This window comes from Poecilia reticulata, linkage group LG17 (assembly GCF_000633615.1).
Source record: "Poecilia reticulata strain Guanapo linkage group LG17, Guppy_female_1.0+MT, whole genome shotgun sequence".
In the NCBI taxonomy this organism is placed as follows: domain Eukaryota; kingdom Metazoa; phylum Chordata; class Actinopteri; order Cyprinodontiformes; family Poeciliidae; genus Poecilia; species Poecilia reticulata.
In genome coordinates this window covers 7,377,711-7,403,831 of record NC_024347.1, presented here as the reverse complement: position 1 = coordinate 7,403,831, position 26,121 = coordinate 7,377,711, and the positions used below count along the sequence as shown (strand labels likewise).

The 26,121-nt window shown below is 39.9% G+C and overlaps 2 protein-coding genes across 2 annotated transcripts in view; both read left to right on the top strand.

Annotated features, from left to right (window-relative positions):
• The window catches only part of cnn2 (calponin 2), a 19,788-nt gene extending 6,584 nt beyond the window's left edge, over window positions 1–13,204 (top strand). The window contains exons 2-7 of the mRNA XM_008433441.2: window positions 1,929–2,050; window positions 2,143–2,209; window positions 2,461–2,598; window positions 9,370–9,486; window positions 10,175–10,321; window positions 12,270–13,204. Coding sequence (XP_008431663.1) covers window positions 1,929–2,050; window positions 2,143–2,209; window positions 2,461–2,598; window positions 9,370–9,486; window positions 10,175–10,321; window positions 12,270–12,575 — 897 coding nt within the window. The 3' untranslated portion in view covers window positions 12,576–13,204. The remainder of the gene's footprint in view (window positions 1–1,928; window positions 2,051–2,142; window positions 2,210–2,460; window positions 2,599–9,369; window positions 9,487–10,174; window positions 10,322–12,269) is intronic.
• A 6,062-nt stretch (window positions 13,205–19,266) lies between these two features.
• Window positions 19,267–24,174, top strand: rps15 (ribosomal protein S15). The gene is made up of 4 exons (NM_001297462.1): window positions 19,267–19,296; window positions 19,700–19,785; window positions 23,046–23,280; window positions 24,007–24,174. Exons 1-4 carry the CDS (start codon window positions 19,294–19,296, stop codon window positions 24,118–24,120), a joined length of 438 nt encoding a protein of 145 aa, NP_001284391.1. The 5' UTR covers window positions 19,267–19,293; the 3' UTR covers window positions 24,121–24,174.
• Window positions 24,175–26,121: the final 1,947 nt, after the last annotated feature.

Here is a 26,121-nt window from a genome sequence, read left to right as displayed (position 1 = left end):
GAAGTCCCTGACAAAGTCAAAAAGTTTCAACGCAAAAAACAAATGTATGAAGTACTTTTATGCATGCTAAAACTCAAAACGGGTCCGTAGGGACCCTAACACCATAGGAAGGTTAAACATACATATGAGTTGTTCTGTGAGAAGTTTAGTCTGTTAGCTACAGTAACCTTTTTGCTTATTGGTGCAGGACGTGTTCTCTCCCTGGATCAGCACGCCGAGTCCTGCTTCTTGTTGCTTCATTGAGCTTTTTTTTTTTTTACTCTAGCGCTGAGGGCTAAATTCCTAGTGCTCAGCTTGTCACTGTAAATTACATCTTCCAGATTCTTTGTGGGCAATCCAGCTGGCCACTGTTGTCTTTAATAGGTGGCTATCTGAAGGAAGGGAGTTTAATTAGAAAGTAGCTGTTCCTTAGAGTGCAGCCAGCTGTGAGCTCTTTTGTGGTGTTGTTGGGCCTGGAGAGTCTGTGCGCATGCACACACACACACACACACCATTCAACACCTTCACTGGGGGAGCAGAGTTGTTGATCTGTTTCACTCTTTGTCTCCCCTGTTCCACTGCTCCTGTCACTGCAAACCCAACCACTGTTTATGTGACCACAGTTGTCTTCCTGCAGGCCAAACACTGGCTGCTGTTCTGCTTACTGTCTCAGTGACAAATAAAAATCTTAGAAATCAGTAACCACTCACACTCCCGCCCCGTTTTTAGCAACTTGGCTCTCTGTGGTTCTCAGGAAAACGGAGCAGCTTAGCAAACAGGAAATCAGTGTGTTGCGTTTTCCTTTATTTATGTGACAAACCCCTCTATGGTCACTGCTGTGAGCAATGAGGCAGATGTCTTAAAGGGGCAGTATTATGTAAAATACACTTTTTTGAGCTTTACATTGTGTTATATTGTTGTCTCATCAAAAATATGAGTGTTTCTGTGATTCTTTCATGAATGTTTGAGAAATGCTTTAATCTCCATGGCAGCTGGGCAAAAATGCCTGGTTGGACCTAGCCCCACCTTCAAGGTGCAGCTCCTCCTGCAGACCGAGAGTCCAGACTCTCTGGATGAAGCAAAGTGTAGAACAAAGAGCTGGTTTTTACAACTACTTACCAGTACAAAACTGGTAAAAATGTTGTTAAAGAGTTAACAGAGGAACCATGTCGTGATGACTTCCTGTTTAAGAGAAGTTTTTAAAGAGACAGTGGCCCAACTGCAAGGCTATGAATTACAATATAAATATTTTTCATTTTATATATACAGCATTTTATAACTGAAGTTAATATAGTTACTTTGCCATAAAATGATGCTGTAATTCCCTCAAAGCACATTCAGACACAAGTGGGTTCCTCCAGCTGATGAATTTATAAAAAATTCAGAACATAAAAACTGAATAAAACAAACACAATAGCAATTTACTCTTGAGAAAATAATACAAATACCGATCTTCAGCCCCTGCAGACTTATTAAATACACATTAGCATCTAATGAGTGATTCCATCAAGCGAGGAGGAGATCATGGTGGAAATTAGGGGTGCACTCATAAACTTGGCCTGATTTTCTTCATTTTGAGAGATCGACCAATATTTACAAGAAAAACTGATTGTATCCAATCTGAAAATCGGCCACTGTCATCTTTTGCTCTGCAGTGACAGAGGGCCATTTGAGGTTCCGTCTGCACGTGTGCGGTTAACAATCACTTCATGGTTGCCTTGGGGATCTTTTGCTGTTTCAGTGACTTTTTAGAGAAAATTGATATCGGACAAAATCGTCAGTTTTTTTTTTTTTTTTTAAGATTAATGATTGGCCATAAAACTGCAATCGGTGTATCACTAGTGGAAATGAATGCTTTTAATCTGCTTATAAATACAAAACTGCATTTACTGTTTGAAAATCTGGAACTGTCTGAACGCATATTTGACCTCTGACCTTTGCCTGGCCAGATTGCACAGAAGTATGACCCTCAGAAAGAAGAGGAGCTCAGGATCTGGATCGAGGACATCACCGGCTGTCCCATTGGACCAGACTTCCAAAAAGGCCTGAAAAATGGAGTCATCCTGTGCGAGTAAGTGGCGCTCCCAGGAGTTCACCATGCCGAGCCTCAGGAGTCGTGATTGTCTTTTTTTTTACTTGATAACTTCCTTCTCTTTTCTCCAGCCTAATCAACAAACTGCAGCCAGGCTCTGTGAAAAAGATCAACCAATCAGCTCTGAACTGGCATCAGGTGAGTTGGCTGGCAATTAATCTGCTTTTCTTCTGAACCACTGCAAGGAGTGGCTCCTTTACAGAACAGAAGGCTGTTTGTTACACAGCTACAGACAAGACCATTAACAGTGCTCCAAGTCATGCCTCGTCATGATGGCTTCCTGCTGATTAGTTGCAGAACTGGCTTTCTGTCTGAGCGTTTTGTTAAAGTAAAGAACTCATACAAAAAGTGGAAATCTTGAATAAACATTGGATTTGGTGTGGTCCTAGTTGGAGAACCTGACCAACTTCATCAAAGCCATCACAAAATACGGCCTGAAGCCTCATGATATCTTTGAAGCCAATGACCTGTTTGAGAACGGCAACATGACGCAGGTCCAGACGACGCTGCTCGCCCTCGCCAGCATGGTGAGTCCTCAACTAACCTTCACAAACGCCTTCTACACCCATTATGTCTTACAAGAGGTCCTGTTTAGTTTCAGTCCATGCTTTAGTTTAGTGCTGGATCTAAAGCAGTGGTTCTTAACCTTTTTTGAGGTACCAAACCCATCAGATTATATGCGCATTCACTGAACCTTATTTTGTGATAAATAAAATGATTTTTTTTTTTTTTTTTCCAAATTCAAAACATATGGATGACCCAATGAGTATAGTTGGGTCACTTTAAGAAGATCACTAAGTCTTCTTAAAAGGTAGAGTCTCTGAGAACAATTCTTCAAAATATAGTCAGTATTTTCAGCAAAGTTGAGCTGACTGTCCAGGAAACGGCCAAAGTTATTTAAAATTTGCCACAGTTTCAACAGGTTGGCCATCAAGAGAAACTTGAACCACTTTAAGGTCTTGTTTAGGTCATTTAATTAGCTCGACATTCTTAAGAGAATGAAAAATTAATAATAAATGAGACTTTACGGTATTCTGATTTAGTAATGTAATATTAATTGTGTTACCACCCCCACGCCACTAGAGGCAGTAGCAAGTCTGAAAAGATGCAATTATGGTGCAGATTTAGAAGTACACTGAAGGCTACAGATTTTAGTAAAAACTGTGAGCTTTGCTGAAGTAATTAAAGACACAAGTTCAAATCCATGCAGAAAGTGGAACTCATTCAATCAGTGCTCCTCTGCAGCATTGATTGGCTAAACAATGTAACGTGATCCTCTGCAMCAAGTGATGGCAAAGCGGGGCGCGTCATCACGACTTTACACAAATGTGTCTTTACCTCAGGCAGAGGCTCCGCCGAACCCCTGAGACCGACTCATCGAATGTAGGCATCTAAATTTCAAGTCTATAAAAAGACTTGTGTGTCCAGATTTAGATTTTTTACTTCTTTTAAATTTGAGTTTATGTTACTTTAAATTTTCAGTTCTAGCTGAGGAATTGCTGTGCCAAAAGTAAAGATGGTGGAGCAAACCCACCTGTTGGGGCTGCTTTATTGCCCAACATTCAGCCTTTTCCACAAACCAGTGAAAGGAAAAAAAGACTTATAAACTTTCTTTGGTTTAGGGAATTAAAATGAATACATTGTTGAGCCATCTGGTCATTAAGAAGAGCCTTTATTTAAACTAGCGGTTCTCAACGTGGGCAGTACCGCCCCCCAGGGGGTGTTCAGTGGATGGCAGGGGGCGCTGGCAGACATTTTTACAAAAGGGGGGCGCTGGGATGCCTTTGGGGGGCGTTTGGTCGAAGGTAAACTTTACACCTTAAATGCACAACAATGCCAGTTTAGACTTTGAGCAACTTGGTAAAACTGTATTGTGTAACATTAAAYCATGCTTGGCTGCAACTGTATCGATGGCAGCTCTTCTTCTATTCAGTGTTTGTAGCTTCTGTTAGCTTCTTGGCGCAGCTCCGTTCTCCTGCTACTGGTAGCTAAAATCACGATACCCTCACTGTGTATCCCTCTGAAAAATGAACCAATTTAAATAAAGAAATAAAGAAATCCCTCCATGGGTGATACCACAATAGAGCGTTCATTTTATAGCGTTAACACCGGTGCTGTAAGTGGTCCGGTATGAAACGGGGGTGATGGAACAACACAGCACTTTTAAATTTCAATAATCAGAATGAAAAAAAAATTTCCATCGTTTTAAAAGGGTTATGTCAGTCTGCCTTTTCCCCATCGATACGCTTCCCGCCCTGCACCTTAGGGGCTTAAAAAAAAAAAACCGAGGCGCACATTGCGCTAAACTCTGAAACAGGAGAAGCGGGACATAAAACAGAGCGACGAACTAGATGTGAATAAAGGCATAAAAACAGAGAATCCGACGCTGAACAGTGAAAAAAATCACATGATGTGAAACACATCATGATGATCAGGCGGCGCAGCAGGTGATGAGATTACTGATGATTAGCATCAATAAACTATAAAATAAATCTAGCAACAGGAAAGCAACTAAAGTGGACATAGCCATAAACCAAGAGAGGATAAAACTAATCAAATAAAACTAAATGGAAATGAATGAAGAACAAAATGCAAGAATAAACTAAGAAACTAACGTAAATACAGAGGAATAAACTGGTATGGCAAGACCTTTCGAGCAATAATTAATACAAAGGACAGAATGGCAAGAATAAACAGACACTATTTCCAGATAAAAGGTAAAATAATATTGTTGAAATGTCATGGGTTTGTTGAGACCACATCTAGTACTGAGAATAAATATATTTTACAGACCATAACAGTAAAGAACTGATCACTTATTTATGTTTTTAATTAGATTTGATATATTTCTTAAATATTATTTTTCATGTCAGTGTTAATGTTATGAGGCTGATGACTCCATGACACTTTCAATTTGACTCAGTAGGATTTGATTAAGAATAAGATTTGTTCTTTGTAATTTCTGTCCAGTAAAACCATTAATCAATAGACAGGTCTATATAAAGATATAATCCATGTTTCTGTCTCATATTTGTATGACATTAAAAGGATCTGGAACTTTTATTTTTCCACTGAAAGCTCTGGTTTGCACAATAAATGCCACGTGGGTGAAGTTTTATGGATAATACTCTGATGTCCCATTCTCCTGAAGGCAGCACAGTGGTGCACCACCAGAAACTGACAAACACTCAAGAGAAGAAGAGTTATGATTAATGTAGTTACAGTTCTATCCATGTTTTAATGTTGCAGAGCTCAGTCGTTTGCAAATAGTTCAAAGTTTAAACTGGGATTGCTGTACATCTTTTATCTGCTCATTTGTGTAATATTTAACACCTAGAAAATGGCAAAGAATAAGAATATTTTTTCCACTCTGACTGGCTGCTGTTAGACATACAAATTTTGTTTGTTGCATTTTTCGTAGACGCCTGTGAAAATAATTTCTATTCGCCTGGCTTTTTTGTTCTCTGGGAAATAATTTTTGATGATAAATACAGAAACAAGCATAAAAATCAAAACATCTACAATAGTGATAGTAATATTAATGATAAAATAATAGTCAGTGCAAAGTAGCCTGCAAATTTTTTGGTGTGGGGCGGTGAGGGACCTGGATAAAGGCGACAGGGGCGCTGGGCCAAAAAAGGTTGAGAAAAACTGATTTAAACAGATTAAGGACAATGACATGATTAAGCAAATGGTTGGCTTAATCCTGTTAGTAACCAATATGATGCTGACTGTACAGACACATTGCAATGTGATGTCACAATGGCAAACTCCACCCCACCCCCCTCAGTTATGCTAGCTTGACTTTGACAACCTTAACATGTAGCTGTACTGCAGAATTCAGTGTGTTTTGTTTCAGGGGGAAAAAAGGCAACCCACAAGCTAACTGACAGATCATCAGCAGAGCTGGTGTTTAAATTATCGTATTTTCCGCATTATAAGGCGCACCTTCAATATATGGCCCATTTTAAAACTTTTTTCATATATAAGGCGCATAGAATAGACGCTATGGTTACGGTTTCCACCTGTTCCGTATTGAACATGATTTGTTCCCTTCTCTACAAATGTGGATGTGTAATAATAAAGAAAAGTCCCCGAGTACTTTATATAGTAGGCTGCCCCAGTCATTGTTTCACTCACGGTGTTGGGATATTGTGCCCAACTGCTTTCTGGGTAACACAGACCAACCGACACGCTGCCGCCGCAGTCCCGGTTTCTCTTCCCCTGTCCCCCCGGCTTTAAATGTATAGGGGCTGGTCCCTAACCCTAGTCGAAGCACCCCGGATGAATATCTAAAGCCACTTTGTTGACATAAAGAATGTCAACAAAACAGTCCGACTCTGGTCGGCAAGGAGAGCCTTCCGCGACTGGGCCAGTGCGTGGCCGGACGATGGTCACCCTTCTCCGTTCGCGCACAGCATGTACGTGGAGAACATGGTACTAAAGTGACCTGTAGATGACCTGATTATCAGGTCGGTAGGTAGATAGGCCACATAGAAGATGGTGGACGCTGTTACGTACGACTCGGCGCTCTATGAGGTGTCTACATATTAATGTCTATGGGTAGATAGGTCAGTCAAACTTTATTAACAAACCATTTTGTTGACAACTATCCCAGCATGCACCGCGTGCTTCTTCTTCTACGGGTGAAAATGAAGTCGGCGGCTGCTTACCGTAGTTGCTAGACCTGTTGTCACTCAATATTGGTCCATATACACTACTGATCAAAATCTTAAGACCAGTTGAAAAACTGCAAGAATTTACATTTTGCACTATTGGATCTTAAGAAGGTTCTAAGTAGAGCTTCACAATGTTAAAAGAAGAAATCGGTGGAAGAGTCAAAAACATTTGAGCAGGGAATTAATTGAAAACTACATTTACACTCAAACATGAGTTTTTCAGCCGATCAAAAGTTTAAGACCATAGCTCAAAAAAATCTGAAAACCCCCAAAACAGAAATAAAAGTGTCAAAAAAAAGGACTCAGTAATGAGTAGCTCCACCATTCTTGTTGATGACTTCAAACAATCGTTTAGGCTTCATGCCAGTGTTTCCAGGAGGCTAATGGGAACGTTGCTCCAAGTGTTGAAGATGGCTTCACGAAGGGCTTCCACTGTCTGAAACTGGTGTCCATTACCATCCATCCCTAAATGTTCTCAATTGGGTTCAGGTCCGGGGAACAGGCAGGATGGTCCAAAAAAGTAATGTTATTCTCTTGGAAGAACTCCTTTGTTAGATGGGCATTGGGAACTGCAGCATTGTCTTGTTGAAAAACCCAATCATTACCACACAGAGGAGGGCACTCAGTCATGAGGGATGCCCGCTGCAACATCTCCACATAGCCAGCTGCTGTTTGACCCCCTGCACAACCTGAAGCTCAATTGTTCCATTGAAGGAAAACGCACCCCAAATCATGATGGCGCCCCCACCACTGTGCCGCGTAGAAAACATCTCAGGTGGGATCTCTTTGTCATGCCAGTAATGTTGGAAGCCACCAGGACCATCAAGGTAAAAAAAAAATTTCTCATCAGAGAAGACAACTTTCTTCCACCTTTCCCATGTTTGGTGCACTAAACGGGCAATTTTGTGGTGTTGAAGAAGACGTGGCCTTTGAAGACTTTTTTTTGTTTCTGAAGCCCTTCTCTCGCAGATGTCGTCTGATGGTTATTGGGCTGCAGTCAGCACCAGTAATGGCCTTAATTTGGGTAAAGGATCGTCCCATGTCTTGACAGACAGCCAATTGGATCCTGCGGCTCAGAGCTGGTGAAATTTTTTTGGGTCTACCACTTGACTTTTTTGTTCCATAACCCTCAGGATCATTTAAAAAATGCAAAATGACTGTCTTACTGCCTCCAACCTCAGCATCGATGGCACGTTGTGGGAGGCCTTGCTTATGCAGCTCAACAATCCTACCACGTTCAAAGTCAGTGAGCTTTTTTGCTTTTGCTATCAGGAGGTCTTGACAGTGTAAAGACTTGACAGAAAATGATATGGAATCCAGATTTTTGCACAGCTTTTGGCTTTTAAAGACTATGGTTTTAAACTTTTGATCAGCTGAAAAAAACATGCTTGAGTGTAAATGCAGTTTTCAGAAAATTCCCTGCTCAAACGTTCTTGTTTCTTGCACTGATTTTTTTCCTTTAACATTGTGAAGCTCTACTTAGAACCTTCTTAAGATCCAATAGTGCAAAATGCAAATTCTTTCAATTTTTTGACTGGTCTTACGATTTTGACCAGGAGTGTATGAGGCGCACCGGATTATAATGTCGGCTTTTGAGGAAATTTAAGGTTTTTAGGTGTGCCTTATAGTGCGGAAAATACGGTAGCTAACAAGTTGCCGCTGTCTTCAGATGATCACTTATTAATAATAGTTAAATAAACATCATGCCTGAAAACACAATACTGCAACAGATTGAATGTTCTGTTCTTTGTGTGGGAAATGTTTCACAACAATGCAATTAATCTATTGGGATTAATTGCAAAGAAATATACAGTCAATTGCTATGGCAACAAGTCTGTGTGGCGCAGCTGACACTGAAAGCAAGAAGAGTGCAAATGGCTTTGTGTTATTTTTCCCATCCCTGTGGTGCTATGGCAGCATGTATAGTTGCAGTGGCCCACAGCTCTCTATTTCAGTGCTATTCTTTTTTTCTTGTAATTTTTCTTTAAAAAATTTGGAAATCTGTTTTGTTTTTTTGTTTGTTTTGCATGACTTTTTGTGATTACAGAATTGTGAAAAGCTTGACATATTGCATAGGCTAATTTTTGCCTATGCAAAAATTAGCCTATGCAATTTTTGCATAGGCAAAAATTGCCTATGCAAAAATTAGGCAATTTTTGCATAGGCATAGAGGATTAATATTCATTACAACAGCAATTGACTCTCATGCTCAAACAAATAAAACACCAACACGTATATTTAACATAAGTTACTAAATGAGTACATGTTGGTTTTTGTAATTCATAGATGTCTTAAATCTATATCATAATGGTGTAAAATGAAACTTGCTGCAATCCCATTAGTCGTAATCAACTTGGTTAAACACAAGTACAAGATAAACCATTTTACAGTAAAGTAGAATTATTTTCAGCTTTAAAGATGTTTTTATAATGGATGTTGGAGTTCAGATGTCAGCATTGTAGTAATTGGAGAATATGGCAGTAATTTTGGGTGTCTCTGTTCTGGCTTTAATGCGTCTCGTTTGTTTGTTTTTTTTGTTGTTGTTTTTTTACTTTGTTTTCCCCTCTGCTTTAGTATGAATGTAAGAACTCCTTGAACTTTTTTTTTGTCCTCTGCCAGGCTAAGACCAAGGGCTGCCAGTCCCGGGTGGACATCGGCATCAAGTATGCAGACAAACAGGAGCGGATGTTTGACGAGGAAAAGCTGAAGGCTGGACAGTGTGTCATCGGCTTACAGGTGTGTATTAGTTAGTAGCACCTCCCCTTATTTAGAGTTGGTGTTTCCCATGACTGAATGCATATTGGTATGCAGTGACTGTTACTGTCTTTGGAAAGCAACCTGCATCTGGGTTTAGATTTTCTCTTGAGATTTTTGTAGAGAATGTTTGAGTTGACATGCCCTCATCTCTTGCTGCACAGTGTGAAAAGAGAATAGCTCCTGACTTCATAAACAGCCTGTTTCAGTAGCTGCTTTACTCGTTCTGGTAATGCTTTGGTTTATTGCCTCGTTGCTAAGGAACTTGCAACTTGGAACTTGTTACTTGAACTTGTCAAGTGACAAGTTCAAGTGACACTGCAAAAACTTGATCTACAACTTATGTTTTCAGCATGCTTAGGTGCGGTGTTGTAACAACAGCTGACTGAAACTTGAATCATGCATTAATGGATTAGTGAAGTGTTTCTCAGCCCTGGTCCTCAAGGCACACTGACCTGCTTGTTTTAGGTCTTTCCCTGTTTCAGCACACTTGATTTAAATTGATGGCTGATTAACAAGCTTTTTCTGAACTGTAATCATTTAAATTGGGTGTGTTAAACACTGGATTAGTGGATAAACAAGCATCACATTTCTCCACACTTCGAATACTGCCATAATCCAGCCCATCCTGTCTGCTTTAGCTCCTGTCTTCTGCCCTTCCCGTCTGCAGATGGGGACCAACAAGTGTGCCAGCCAGGCTGGGATGAATGCATATGGCACCAGGAGGCATTTATATGACCCAAAGGTTCAGATCCAGCCCCCCATGGACAACACCACCATCAGCTTGCAGATGGGAACCAACAAGGGAGCGAGTCAGGTACTGCATCACTGCCTCATTATGCCACTGCTCTTGGGCTTCAGGGGAAGTGAGCATAGAGAAGAGGGGTCGGTATTACCTAAAAATATGATCATACTCCACATTTTCAGCTTTTTTTTTCTAATTGGATTTGGCCAAACAAACATGTAACTTCAAAACTAATTTTTTTTTTTCATTTTCCTTAAACAGCCACCAGAATGAAAAATATATCTGTATAAAAATAAGTCAGACAATACGTTGTCACAGAAAACATCAAATCTAGGGATGCTCCGATCAGGTTTTTTGCTGCTGATTCCAATACGATCATCCATGAGGCCGATCTTTGCCGATCACTGATCTCTGCCGATGACCTGGACTGGCTGTTAATTTTTTGCTTTAGGTATAAATGCTGCTATATGAGCTGGCAAAATGGAAAAATGATCTGGCAATAAATGCACCTAATTTAGAAATAAATTACAAAATACTTGCAGGCACAGTACAGCAGCTATTCAGTCAAAAGGACAACTGAAAAACCTGCTATCAGTATAACAATATTTAACAGTAAGGTTCTCAACAGCTTAAATTATACATGAGTGAAATAAATCTAACACTGCCTGCCTAAAATAATGTCAAGAAAAATACATATTTATTCAAAGTCAAATGCAGGTTGCGTCAAAATTAAAAATACTGAGCTAGTGAATCAAAACTTCCGGAGAGCGCCTAGCTGATTAATGCTGGTTATGACTGGTTTTTTCTGACTGAGTGGAGTAATTCTGCAGAACACAGTGAGGAGACATCGATTTTTATTTTTTTATTTTTATTTTTATTTTTTTCAGTGATTATCTTTCATGGGGGCTGCACAGTGGCGCGGTTGGTAGAGCTGTTGCCTTGCAGCAAGAAGGTTCTGGGTTCGATTCCTGACCCGGGGTCTTCCTGCATGGAGTTTGCATGTTCTCCCTGTGCATGCGTGGGTTCTCTCTGGGGATTTCCGCTTCCTCCCACAGTCCAAAAACATGACTGTCAGGTTAATTGGTCTCTCTAAATCAGTGGTCCCCAAGCCACGGCCCATGGGCCGGATCCGGCCCGCCTCCACACTTGGTCCGGCCCCCCGAACAATACCAGAGAGCATTCAGATTTTTTTTCATATATTGTATTTTCCGGTTTATATGTGTATTTTTCTTCAACCACCAGGGGGCTCTTTAGCAGGCAGTGTGTCCTGTAAACTGTGGGTGTCTGTTGGACTTTTAGGGAACTGCTTGACTTTTATGTTATTTAATCAGTATGTTTGCTAGCGGTAGAGCAGATGAACACACGTGTTTGTAATGAACGCCGCATTCAAGTAAGTAGCAGCTTATAGCCTACTTCAAAACAAGCCTTTATGTCAACATATGAGGAATTTATATGTTGAAGTTACTTTCCCTCAATGGAATATATACTAGTCAGACCCAGTGACCGTTTCACTAACGGTTTTGCCCATGTGCTTTCTGGGTAAAAATCAATCGAGAAACGCGCGCAACAAGAGACGGTGATCAGCGATCACCGATCAAACACTTTTTCACGGAAAACCGATCAATCAGCACACCTAATAAAATCCATAACAATATAAATATAAGCTAATTTTGCCCAACTAAAAAACTGTGTGAATAAAATACTCAAGTACTCATGAAACCAACTGCTTGTGTACTGTATTCAACTTTAGTTTTACAAGATATTCATGTTGCCCCCTCGAAACTAAGTCTTGTTTTTAATGTTAAAGGAAATCTTCCTCTTAAAAATGCTCAACACCAATATGTTGCATAAAAACCTGCAAGAAGTAAAAGCTTATGTTCACTTCCTATTGGTCAGGCACTTTAGTCACTTTCATTTTTTCGTCTGTCTTGCATCTCCGTTGAAGCAGCAACTGTCAGTGTTCTGGTTTTTAAATTGCTGCAGCCTGGATGGAAAATGATTCTGTCATGTTTTCCCCCAGGCTGGGATGACTGCTCCTGGGACCAGGCGGGCCATCTATGACCAGAAACTGGGCACAGACAAGTGCGACAACAGCACCATGTCCCTGCAGATGGGGTACAGCCAGGGAGCCAATCAGAGCGGCCAGAACTTTGGCCTGGGACGGCAGATCTACGACTCCAAGTACTGCCCCGATGCTGGAGAAGTCCCCGATAATCAGTATGATGCCGGCAGCGGACGAGAATACTTCCATGACTACCATGACGAAGGCTTACAGGTATACACGGAAGAGGAGCAGGTGCTTTATGACGACAGGACAGGTTATTAAAAGGAGGGAAGTGATGTTAGACAGCATGGAGGCAGGCGGACGTTTTTTTTTTTATATCCACAGGATGTTGAGCTGCCTTTTCAGGTCCCATCCTTTTAGTATTGTATGAATTTGTCGTTGGCTCTAATTGATACACATATCATGATGAACTGTATTTTTGTGATTCATCTTTTTTTATACTTAAAAATATATAGTGATTCCACTTGAAAACCAATGGTTTGACTTGGTTTATTGTTTAGCACCAGAAAGTTGGTTAAAGTACAAATCTTGTTGGAACAGTTCTGTTTTTTTTCCTATTCTTACAAACGTCTTCCTTTCTTATCTTTAGTGCAGGAAATTGTTGCTTTGTTTGCATAACCAGTCCAAGTGGACAAATGTTTGTTTTTTCTTTGGACCAGAGGCAGCACGAGTTTCCAACATTCCAAGCAACAATACTGGATTTATTGTTTTTCAGTGACTGTTTAAGTGAATATTTCATGAACAATGGTTGACATACGAACAATCCTAACATTATGTTTGATCATTTATGATGCTATTTATGCTGAGTCTGAACATTGTTTGCTTGCAATATTGTTGTCCATAGAAGAGAACTAAACATGTGAAAGTGGTTTAATAAAATGTATACATTAGTTGTGGTCCTTTTCTTTCTTTTTGTAATGTCTGAACTCAGGTTTTTACCCAAAAGCAGGAAAAACTGGAATGTCCCGTTGCAGCACAACTTCCTAACCCAGCACTTTAAAAGGCTTCAGTTATTTATTTTTCATGTCTTAGGTTGAGTATTTTTCTAGAAACTAATGAAACTTCTTCATCCCAGATCAGTTAATTTCCTTTAACACTTAACTGCAGGATAGATGAACAAAAAGGTACATGTCTGTGAAAAAGCATACTCCTTAATTTCTTTGTCACTCTGGGTTGTTTCAGATTGCTATACATTTTAGATAACTGGAGTAAATGCCAAGGGTGAAGCAATTGATAGTTGAAATATTTAAATTAGTGAGTATATGGACTCAAAAAGTTCTCTGAAAGTACACACTGAGCTGTAATTAAGCCAAAGCAAATGTGTGTGAGGGTCTGCATAGAGGGAATCCATTACCTGATTTAAGAAATTCAACATATTTAATTAATGTTCTGGAAAATCCATTTCTGAGTCTCCATTGATCTAGAGTAAGTCATAAGCAAATGGGGGGGAAGGTGAACCAGTCACCTGGTTTAAAGCATATAAATTAATCCAAGAGATCACCAAATACATCTACAGCTCTACAGGCCTCACTTGACTTGGTCAAGGTCAAGACCTTTTGCATGACAGCATTTTGATAAGATCCATGGACTGTGTGGGACGCCAACAATGAAACATCCCAACAGCTTCTGATCCAAGGGACCGGGCTTCCTCACTGTTCTCTCCCAGAGCTCAGCTGCTAGCCAAATGCTCCTCAGCAGCAACTTCTCCCAACCGTCCAATCGCAACCTGCTGGTCATCTGGGGTTTTTCAGCAGGATGGAGCGCCGCGTCAGTTATGTTAAGGTTATTTGTACAGGATATTTCAGTAACGAGGCAGTTCGAAGTTTTTTACATCATAAAAACATCATACAGTCACACTTTTTCTCAAATATCAAAATCATCAAATACATTTCAAATAAGTTGCTCAATGTTCCAGTTACTGATTGAAAAGCAACTCTAAACAGGTGGGGTTTTAGCCTTGATATAAAGGAACTCAGTGTTTCAGCTGTTTTGCAGTGTTCTGGAAGTTCATTCCAGACGTGTGCTACGTAGAAGTTGAATGCTGCTTCTCTATGTTTGGTTATGGTTCTGGGGATGCAGAGCAGACCAGAACCAGAAGATGTAAGTTTTCAGGAAGGTTGATACAACATAAGCAGATCTTTAATGTTTTTTGTTGCTAATCTGTTCAGTGATTTATAAACCAGCAGTATTTTAAAGTCTATTCTCTCAGACTTTAGAACTGGGTGATCTGCTCTATCTACGTGGTTTTAGTCAGAACACCAGAAGCAGCGTTCTGGATCAGCGGCTGGAGGGTTGATTTTTTTAGGCAGACCTGTAAAGACACTGCTGCAGTAATCAATGCAACTAAAGATAAAGAGTGATAAAATGGCTCAAAAATCAGAATACCACATTTTGGACCCATGAACAATATACTTCATACTGAAAATCTGTGGTCAGTTTGTCTGAAGAGGGGCCACCATAAATCAGAATTTGGCCAAAACATAATATGTGAAGTGAATTGAAAAAGTTATGAAAAAAAAGAAAAAAAAATCTTCAAAAGTCTAAATTCAAATCATATAAGTCCTTCTCAAAAAATTAGCATATTGTGACAAAGTTCATTATTTTCCATAATGTAATGATAAAAATTGAACTGTCATATATTTTACATTCATTGCACACCAACTGAAATATTTCAGGTTTTTTATTGTTTTAATACTGGTGATTTTGTCATACAGCTCATGAAAACCCAAAATCCCTGTCTCAAAAAATYWRCATATMATGAAAAKGTTCTCTGAACRAGCAGTTAACCTMATCATCTGAATCAACRAAGTAACTCTAAACACCTGCAAACGATTCCTGAGGCTTTTAAAAACTCCCAGCCTGGTTCATTACTCAAAACCGCAAACATGGGTAAGACTGCTGACCAGACTGCTGTCCAGAAGGCCATCACTGACACCCTCAAGCAAGAGGGTGAGACACAGAAAGAAATTTCTGAACAAATGGGCTGTTCCCAGAGTGCTGTACCAAGGCACCTCAGTGGGAAGTCTGTGGGAAGGAAAACGTGTGGCAGGAAACGCTGCACAACAAAAAGAGGTAACTGGACCCTGAGGAAGATTGTGGAGAAGAGCCAATTCCAGACCTTGGGGGAAGCAGTGGACTGAGTCAGGAGTAGAAACATCCAGAGCTACTGTGCACAGGAGTGTGCAGGAAATGGGCTACAGGTGTTGCATTCCCCAGGTCAAAGGTCAAGCCACTTTTGAACCAGAAACGGCGGCAGAAGTGCCTGACCTGGGCTACAGAGAAGCACCACTGGACTGTTGCTCAGTGGTCCAAAGTACTTTTTTCGGATGAAAGCTAATTTTGCATGTCATTCGGAAATCAAGGTGCCAGAGTCTGAAGGGAGACTGGGGAGAAGGAAATGCCAAAAGGCCAGAAGTCCAGTGTCAAGTGTCAAGTACCCACAGTCAGTGATGGTCTGGGGAGCCATGTCAGCTGCTGGTGTTGGTCCACTGTGTTTTATCAAGGGCAGGGTCAATTCAGCAGCTATCAGGAGGTTTTGGAGCACTTCATGCTTCCATCTGCTGAAAAGCTTTATGGAGATGAAGATTTCATTTTTCAGCACAACCTGGAACCTGCTCACAGTGCCAAAACCACTGGTATCACTGACCCATGGTATTACTGTGCCCAATTGGCCTGCCAACTCTCCTGACCTGAACCCCATAGAGAATCTGTGGGATATTGTGAAGAGAAAGTTGAGAGACGCAAGACCCAAAACTCTGGATGAGCTTAAGGCTATCGAAGCATCTTGGGCTCCATAACACCTCAGCAGAGCCACAGGCTGATTACCTCCATGCCACGACGCACTGAAGCAGTCATTTGTGCAAAAGGATTCCTGACCAATTATTGAGTGCATAACTGTACATAATTATTTGAAGGTTGACTTTTTTGGTATTAAAACACATTTCTTTTATTGGTCGGATGAAATATGCTAATTTTTTGAGACAGGGATTTTGAGTTTTCATGAGCTGTATGCTAAAATCATCAGTATTAAAACAATAAAAGACCTGAAATATTTCAGTTGGTGTGCAATGTATATAAAATATATGACAGTTTAATTTTTATCATTACATTATGAAAAATAATGAACTTTATCACAATATGCAAATTTTTTGAGGACTTGTATACTAGCAAAACCTTCAGCCATGACCAGACTAATCTTTCCTGTTAATGCCAGCCTCTGAAACTGCAGAGTCATCTCAGGACTTCTGCAAATTACAGGTCTGTAACTCCAATGGACATCTGAAGTGATACAAGAGAACAGAAACTGAAAATACAGTCAGCCTTCAGTTCTGTTCTGCTGTCTGCCCCCCTCCCCCCTCCTGTGATGACCTATGTCTCGTTAATAGCACTTCATATCCCACCACACATACATGTCTCTGTTACATGTCAACAAAGAGAGTAGCATTTCAAGGCCTTGCCCTAAACAGTTTAGTTGAACTAATCTGTTGGAATATTTGGTCTGGTTATCAGTGACTTTTGATTTAAACAAATGTGTGCGTTGATAGAAAAAAAAAATGTGGTCACTCTTTGAGGACAGTGAGCTGCATAACTAAAACTGCAGGGAAATCTTATACAGGAATAAGGAAGTTGAATTTAAATGAAACCTAGGAAGCCATCCAAGTTTCTCTCAGAAGGGAAGAAATATGAATATTTCTAATTAATACTGACTTTTGTACTTTATATAATGTTCTCCCTTTCTTATCTTCATTCCACCTTTTTTTGTGTGCCATTTTTCTATTTATTTTTAATGAATGATTTCCCTTCCCCTTTCCCAAAAGGAATTATTCATTTCTAAAGCCCTTTTTGCTCATTTATCTGCTTTTTAATTTCCTTTAACCCCTCCATGAAATGGTACCCAGCGGAACCAAACATCAATGCCACCTCTATATAATCTAAATAAACTATGCAGAGTTTCTAATACTAAATCTTTCCTATTATTTCCTTCTCCCTGAATACTTTCTAATACTGCTTTAGAATCTGTGCATATCACCACCCTGTCTGTTCTAACCTCCTCTACCCACTGTAAGCTTAATATAACTGCCATCATTTCTGCTGTGACTCGCCCGGAACGTTAGCTGGAGATGGGCACCAGCAACCCCACTGAGGGACAAGAGTGAAAGAAAATGGATGGATGGATGGATTTCTGCTGTGAAAACAGGGGATCTGATAATCTTTTGGAGATGTGAATTTCAAACTCTGCTATATTTATTCCTGTTCCCACACTTCCTTTAAGATTTTTAGAACCATCTGAATACATTTTGAGGTAGTTATAATATGATTTTCTTAAATATACATCAGTCTTTACTCCTATTTCATTTAAATTCCAATCGTTTTTCATTTTAAGAAGTCTCATGTCTACATTAACCTCAGGAAATAGCCCAGGAGGAATAACACTAATTGGATTAATCTGAGCTATTTTCTTATCCTCTAATCCAGGGGTCCCCAAATTTTTTCCTGTGAAGGCCACATAACTTTTCCCTTCTCTGGTGGGGGCCCGGAGTCAGTTTGTAACAGACAACGTGTTACACGATTATCACCTGCGGTGCTGGAAATTGTTGACGGTGCGGGAGGGGGCTGGGGGTTGCGCGCGTTTCTCGACTGATTTTTACCCAGAAAGCACATGGGCAGAAACCGTTAGTGAAACGGTCACTGGGTGACATACTGATTAAATAACATAAAAGCTAAGCAGTTCCCTAAAAGTCCAACATTTTGTTACAAGACACACTTCCTGCTAAAGAGCCCCCTGGTGGTTGAAGAAAAATCCACATATAAACCGGAAAATACAATATATGAAAAAAAATCTGAATGCTCTCTGGTATTGTTCAGGGGGCCGGACCAAGTGTGGAGCCCGCAGTTTGGGGGCCACTGCTCTAATCCATACATTTTGGTCAATTTACTTATCATCCATCCAAATTCAGGTTATTTCTACAGTGTCTGTCTGTTTCTATCTATCTATCTATCTATCTATCTATCTATCTATCTATCTATCTATCTATCTATCTATCTATCTATCTATCTATCTATCTATCTATCTATCTNATCTATCTATCTATCTATCTATCTATCTATCTATCTATCTATCTATCTATCTATCTATCTATCTATCTATCTATCTATCTATCTATCTATCTATCAGAAAAAAAAGAATTGTTGCTCAATGGTTCAGTTTTTCTTTTCAGATTAGTAGAAGTGAATTTTGCATTTCATTAGGAATTCCAGGGACTGGGAGAAGAGAAGACGGGCACAGAATTCAACTTGTTGTTGTGTTTCCACAGTCATTGATGATTTGTGGAGAAACGTCATCCGCTACTGTTGGTCCACTCTTTCTTATCAAATCCAAAGTCAGCACCACTGTCTGCTGACAAGCTTTATGGAGATGCTGATATTAATTTTCCTGTCACCTGTGCACACATTGATATTATTTTTGTGTGCAACCACCACTGATAATAGTCTGCAGTTCAATCCGGGGTAGAACTCTACCAGATTTCAACATCTATAGACTACATTTGTTGTTCAGTCTTCTTTGCAAAACAACTCAGGCTCAAGCTTCAGATGGAAAGCAGCTTTTAGCACCAGTTTTCAAGTTTTGCCACTAATTCTCAAATGGATTTATTTCTGGACTTTGACTTGGATGTTCCATTGCATCTCTGGCTGAATGTTTGGGCTCCTTGTCCATGGTGAACATCAAGTCCCAGCCTCGTACTTGAAGAGAAACAGTGTCTGTATTCAGAACTCTGTCAATCGGTACCAGTTTATATCAGAGAAAAGAGGGAAAATAACTTATAAAACATTCACAGTGGAAATAGTTTTTATGGTCGAAATGCTCCACCTGCTGGTCACAGAGGACAAAATCGTCGGAAAACACTTCTTGCATTAAATCCCGCGATATCACACCAAACGAGACTTGTGGACGTTCTTTTCCCTTGAATCATCGGGCAAGATGGTAGGTATCCGTGCTAGAGCAGTGGTTGTTAAACTGAAATCCTTTCCCATCTGAGCTTTTAAGTTGGTAGTTGGGGAGCCTGGTTGCACCGTCTAACCTGGGAAGAGTTTCGTTCACGTTGTAGCTGAAAATTGTTTCTGAAAATGTCAGATAAAGTTGCACATAAGGGCTTTCGGTTAGCCTTAGCCTAGCCCGACTTTGCTCCCCTAAGCCGATAGATAAGCGCACTTTTTGGATGTAGTTTAAAGTAAATAGTGTTGTAAACTGTCTAAGCGGATTTTGAAGTTGTCCATTTAGTATTTCATGGTGAATAATTATATATTTGTAAGATATTAATACCCGTCCAGTGATGAATGCTAACCTGTTTAGCCACACTCACTAGAGTGATGATGATCTGTTTCAGGCGGACGCAGAGATCAAGAAGAAGCGTACCTTCAGGAAGTTCACCTACAGAGGTGTGGACCTTGACCAGCTGCTGGACATGTCTTAGTAAGTGAGGCTGAGTGACACCTCATGTCAAAAGTGTTCCGTGAAGAGTTGATATTGTCTTTTCGCTGTAATCACGGTGAAAGTGAAGTTAAGCTCTTTATTTGTCCGCAATCTTAAAGATCAGGGATTTGGTCCAACATGTGTTAAGTTGAAATGGAGAACTAACTGGTTTGATAGACAACTATAAAATATATATTTATGTTTTCTCCAACAAAATGTTTTGCACGTAATTTTTGCAGCTTAATTTTAAGTCTATATGTGTCTAGACGTTGCAGGACACTGCCCCCCTGAGGTCAGGAGGTTGTGACCCAAGCCTTACAAAATCTAGATCAGTGTTTCTCAACCTTTTTTGGGCCAGCGCCCCCCTAGCCTTTATCCAGGTCCCTCACCGCCCCACACCAAAGAATTTGCAGGCTGCTTTGCACTGACTATTATTTTATCATTAATATTACTATCACTATTGTAGATGCTTTGATTTTTATGCTTGTTTCTGTATTTATCATCAAAAATAATTTCCCAGAGAACAAAAAAATCATGGGAATAGAAATTATTTTCACAGGTGTCTACAAAAAATACAATGAACATTCAAGTTAAAATTTGTAGTCCTAACAGCAGCCAATAAGAGTGGAAAAATATTCTTATTTTGGGCCATTTTCTAGTTGTTAAATATTATACAAAACGACCAGATAAAAGATGTACAGCAATGCCAGTTTAAACTTTGAACTATTTGCTGAGTTCTGCAACATTAAAACATGGGTAGAACTGTAACTACATTAATCATAACTCTTCTTCTCTTGAGTGTTTGTCAGTTTCTGGTGGTGCAGCTCTGTGCTGCCTTCAGGAGAATGGGACATCTGAGTATCATCCATAAAACTTCACCCACGTGGCATTTATTGTGCAAACCAGAGCTTTCAGTGGAAAAACAAAAGTTCCAGGTCCTTTTAATGCCATACAAATATGAGACAGAAACATGGATTATATCTTTATATAGACCTGTCTATTGATTAATAGTTTTACTGGACAGAGATTACAAAGAACAAATCTGGTTCTTAATCAAATCCTAATGAGTCAAATTGAAAGTGTCATGGAGTCATCAGCCTCATGACATTAACACTGACATGAAAAATAATATTKAAGAAATATATCAAATCTAATTAAAAACATAAATAAGTGATCAGTTCTTTACTGTTATGGTCTGTAAGATATATTTATTCTCAGTACTAGATGTGGTCTCAACAAACCCATGACATTTCAACAATATTATTTTACCTTTTATCTGGAAATAGTGTCTGTTTTTCTTGCCATACAGTCCTCTATGTTAATTATTGCTCGAAAGGTCTTGCCATACAGAGTTTATTAAATACAGAGTTTATTTAAATACAGAGTTTATTCCTCTGTATTTACGTTAGTTTCTTAGTTTATTCTTGCATTTTGTTCTTCATTCATTTCCATTTAGTTTTATTTGATTAGTTTTATCCTCTCTTGGTTTCTCGCTATGTCCACTTTAGTTTCTTTCCTGTTGCTAGATTTATAGTTTATTGATGCTCATCATCAGTAATCTCATCACCTGCTGCGCCACCTAATCATCATGTGTTTCACATCATGTGTTGATTTTTCACTGTTCAGCGTCGGATTCTCTGTTTTTATGCCATAATTCACATCAAGTTCGTCGTTCTGTTTTATGTCCCGCTTCTCCTGTTTAAGAGTTTTGCACAATGTGCGCGTGTTTTTTTAAGCCCCTAAGGTGCCGGGCGGTCGGGAAGCGTATCGATGGGGAAAAGKCAGACTGACATAAACCTTTTAAAACAATGGAAACAATTTCTGCATTCTGATTATTGAAATTTAAAAGTGCTGTGTTGTTCTATTACCCCCGTTTCATACCAGACCACTTACAGCACCGGTGTTAATGCTATAAATTGAACGCTCTCTATCGTGCCATCACCCATGGAGGGATTTCTTTATTTAAATGGGTTCATTTTTCAGAGGGATACACAGTGAGGGTATCGTGATTTTAGCTACCAGTAGCAGGAGAACGGAGCTGCGCCAAGAAGCTAACAGAAGCTAACAAACAMTGAATAGAAGAAGAGCTGCCATCGATACAGTTGCAGCCAAGCATGGTTTAATGTTACACAATACAGTTTTACCAAGTTGCTCAAAGCCTAAACTGGCATTGTTGGGCATTTATGGTGTAAAGTTTACCTTTGACTAAACGCCCCCCAATGGCATCCCAGCGCCCCCCTTTTGTAAAAATGTCTGCCAGCGCCCCCTGCCATCCACTGAACACCCCCTGGGGGGGCGGTACCGCTCACGTTGAGAACCACTAATCTAGATCTTTAACTGTAAGTTACATTCCTAAGTCCAGCATGTTCCATAACAGGTCGAAAGATCAATAGGAAAATATTTTATTTTTACAGCACCGACCTCAGCCTTCCTGTTGTCTCTCCATCTTCGAGATTGAATGAACCAGACATGTAGAATCTAGTCTCCTTCTTATGGCTTCCTGCGTCTCTGTGCTTCATCTGATTAACTTTAAACAACAAACCGCACTGATATGTTGTCAGCTCGACCGTCAGTATGTCATCAGTACTTCTAGTTTCTAACAAACTGGTCTCTACTTTGGACCGATTAGTCGGTCGACGTCAGATTTTTCTGGGACGGGGAAATAATGGGCGCTTATCACACCGATCGCTTTGAGCTGTGATCTTTCAACTCTGAAAATTGGACCTTTCTTTTATAAAAACTATTTTCTTGATCATCCTGTTGAAATATTTGAAAAAATGTGCAGCTACGGTCCAGAGTCAGGAATCGAAGGCCAGACTAGGGATGTGCGATCCACTCTTTTTACTTGTGATACCAATACCAGAGGTTTAGTATCGGCTGATACCGATTAGATACAGAAAATCAGATTTTTTTTTAAAGACAAAAGTATTGAACTACAAATGAATATAATTTTGCACCAGTACAGCATGCTTCACATGCTCGGTCAAACATGTGAAAACACCTTTAATTTGCTCAGTCAGTGCAATTAGGAGAATAACAGCCAATGTAAAATAAATAAGTCACTCAGAGCACAAAGCATAGAATTGGACTAACTAAATCTTCTCTTATGAATCAGGCACATTGTCACTGATACAGATATTAATATTGTGTGGGTGCGTCTCTGCATATGAGCGCCCTGCATAACCATGTACCGACATGACCTGCGTTTCAGTGTGTACTTGCTGCCAGCGTCTCACTCCAACTGTGTGTTGTTTGTACAGTGAGCAGCTGATGCAGCTGTACTGCGCCCGCCAGAGGAGGAGGCTGAACCGGGGCCTGCGCCGCAAGCACCAGTCCCTCCTCAAGCGCCTGCGCAAGGCCAAGAAGGAGGCTCCTCCAATGGAGAAACCAGAGGTGGTGAAGACCCACCTGAGGGACATGGTGATCCTGCCTGAGATGGTGGGCTCCATGGTGGGGGTGTACAACGGCAAGACTTTCAACCAGGTGGAGATCAAGGTGAGGGAGAAGGGCTCCATGAGTCACACTCAGTTCTATTGATTATTCATTGACAGTCAGATGAAAAAAAGGGGCAGATTTTTTTTCGTTCCACTACTTAATATTGTTTTGTATATTAGAAATATGTCTGAAAATGCAAATAATTAATTTTTTTAAATAAACATATAAGTTCTTGTCTAAAATCCAATGACAGCATTCCTTTAGTATTAGCAACTAATAAAATATGTTTAACTTCAATAATATGTGAAAAGTTAGGCTTATTACTGGGTAGGTCTGATGTGTTGACTATTTTTAATTAATTAATTGGATAGCAAAGGAGCTTAATAGATTTCATTTTCACAGAATTTGAATGAGGTGAAGTTAAAACTGCCAGTTCTGCATATTTTCAGAAATCTATATGTAAAATGCACATGTTCCTGTGCACATCTGGCCAAATTACTGCTGTTCATTCAGCAAATGTCTTTTTTTGTCTGTATACTCCAGTTAATTGATCAATTACTGTATGAGTTGATTATTTCAGTTATCAACTCATCACAATTAATCGCTTCAGCCCCAACTCGGTTAAGCACTGAGGATTTTAGTAGGTGTGATGGCTGATATCATATTTACTATCTTCGACTGAATGTTCACTGAAGAGTGAAACTGCTCCTCTTTCCTGTGTTTGAATCTGTTGTGTGCTTTAATGTGAAACCCTCCAGTCTGACTTGATTTCCTGTCTCTCCACAGCCTGAGATGTGTGGTCATTACCTGGGAGAGTTCTCCATCACCTACAAGCCGGTCAAGCATGGTCGCCCTGGTATCGGAGCCACACACTCTTCTCGTTTCATCCCTCTGAAGTAAAATGGTTGTATTGTTTGTATAAATAAAACCAAAAATGAGCTGGGCTTCTCCACACAACTCCAGTGTCTGGCTGTATTTTTTATTTGTTCTTTCTGGGGTTTTGTAGCCTCTTATCAAGGCTCTTAAATCTTAAATAAGGCCACCATTTCCTTCTGAGTTTCTGGCCTCTTATGTCATATTTCATTAATTGCTCCTTTCATTGACTATATTTAGGACAATTTTGGTGCCATTCACTGGATACATTAGATCTATTTCTGACGAAACTGCTAAGCAAAGACAAAAACCAACCAGCCATTATAAAATCAATCCTTCAAAATCCAAGCAAGGATATTGGAGTTATAAGGTAAAACTCATTCCATGGATTAAGTTGACTTCATTTTACTTTAATTCTTCACCAGGGGAAACGCGTATGCTGCCAGCTAAGTGGAATTTTTGTGTAGGATCGACATAGGTCTAAAATTTCAGAATGGTGTTTGAAAAGGCTTCCTACTGGATTCCGCACAGATAGAGCGGCCGAAGCTCCCAAGTCTTCGACACAGTCCGGGGTTCGATTATTACGGAGCCCTCCAGGGGACATGAGGAATTTTTTTTTCTTTTGCGTTTCCTCGCAAAAGGTTTTGCGTTCGCTCGCAATAATCTACTGATCAGTTCATGTGGCATAACTGATACTGTAAGCATTTTTACGGTGGCCGCCGTACTTTCTGCTTTAATACAAGCTTATAAGGTTTTTCCATGGACTATTGAGTTATTATCGCGGGGTAATAAGTCATCTGATTGTGTCTGTTGTGTTCGTCTGAATGGTTTAAAGGGCTGCTTTCAGTGCCGTTTCATCTGAGCCTTAACAGACATAATCATGCAGTAAATGAATCGATTTTCAATCAGTTTTTTTGCACCAAAGCGTTAATAATAATCACGGTTTATTATTATAGAACACAGCAAACTAATGGTGCTAGAGGGGCTCACTGGGTTAACTCGGGGAATCTCATCTGTCCGTGTATCAATCAACTCCAAACCTCTTTGTTCTGTCATAATTATCAATTTATTACATTTTTATTACCATGCTCCAAACTTTGCGAGGACTGACCACCTCGCTCACCCGCTTCCTCCTACACACAGAGCCAGCAGCCAGTCACCTTCCCATTCATACGTGATGACGTCACACCCACATCGACACGCCCACCACCAGGTGTCAAAGCCGCTGCTTCCGTCATATCAATAATTATTTAATTCATATGGCTCCTATAGAACCTCAGTGAAAACGTGCTTATTATTAACTCTTTGGTGCAGAAAACGGATTTATTTACTGCATGTTTATGTCTGTTAAGCCCTCATTCAGACGGACACAACAGAAACAATCAGATGACTTATTACCCCGCGATAATAACTCAATAGTCCATGGAAAAACCTTATAAGCTTGTATTAAAGCAGACATTACGGCGGCCACCGTAAGAAAGGCTCAGTATTCAATTATGCTGCACGACCTGATGAATAGATTATTGCGAGGGAACGCAAAAGGAAAAAAAATCCCCATGTCCCCTGGAGGGCTCCGTACGATTATCGACTCTGGAACACTTGATGCATTTCTTCTCTACACATTTCCAGTCTGACCAGCTTCAAATAAAGGCCATTACTATCAGAAAGCTTTAAAATAGAAGGAGCTGTAAGGAAACGGGCCGATACAATAATGGAGCCATCAAGAGGATTCAATGCTGAATCTTCCGAATGTGATACATTTAGAATCAGACATGATGAAGCCTTTATAAGATTAGCCAATGTATCTCAGCACATGTTCAAGAAGTTATAATTATTTAAAAGTATTGCTTAATGTTTTTGTATACATTCAATTGGCAATCTGAATTGATTTGAACATGTAAAGGAAAAACAAAAACATACTTTAATGCCAGAGGAGAGATCAGAATTGATTCCAGCAGCTTTCTACAGAAGAAAGGGATAGTTTCACTGTAACTCAGGTGTTGCCGACATCCCGTAGTGTTTATGGGC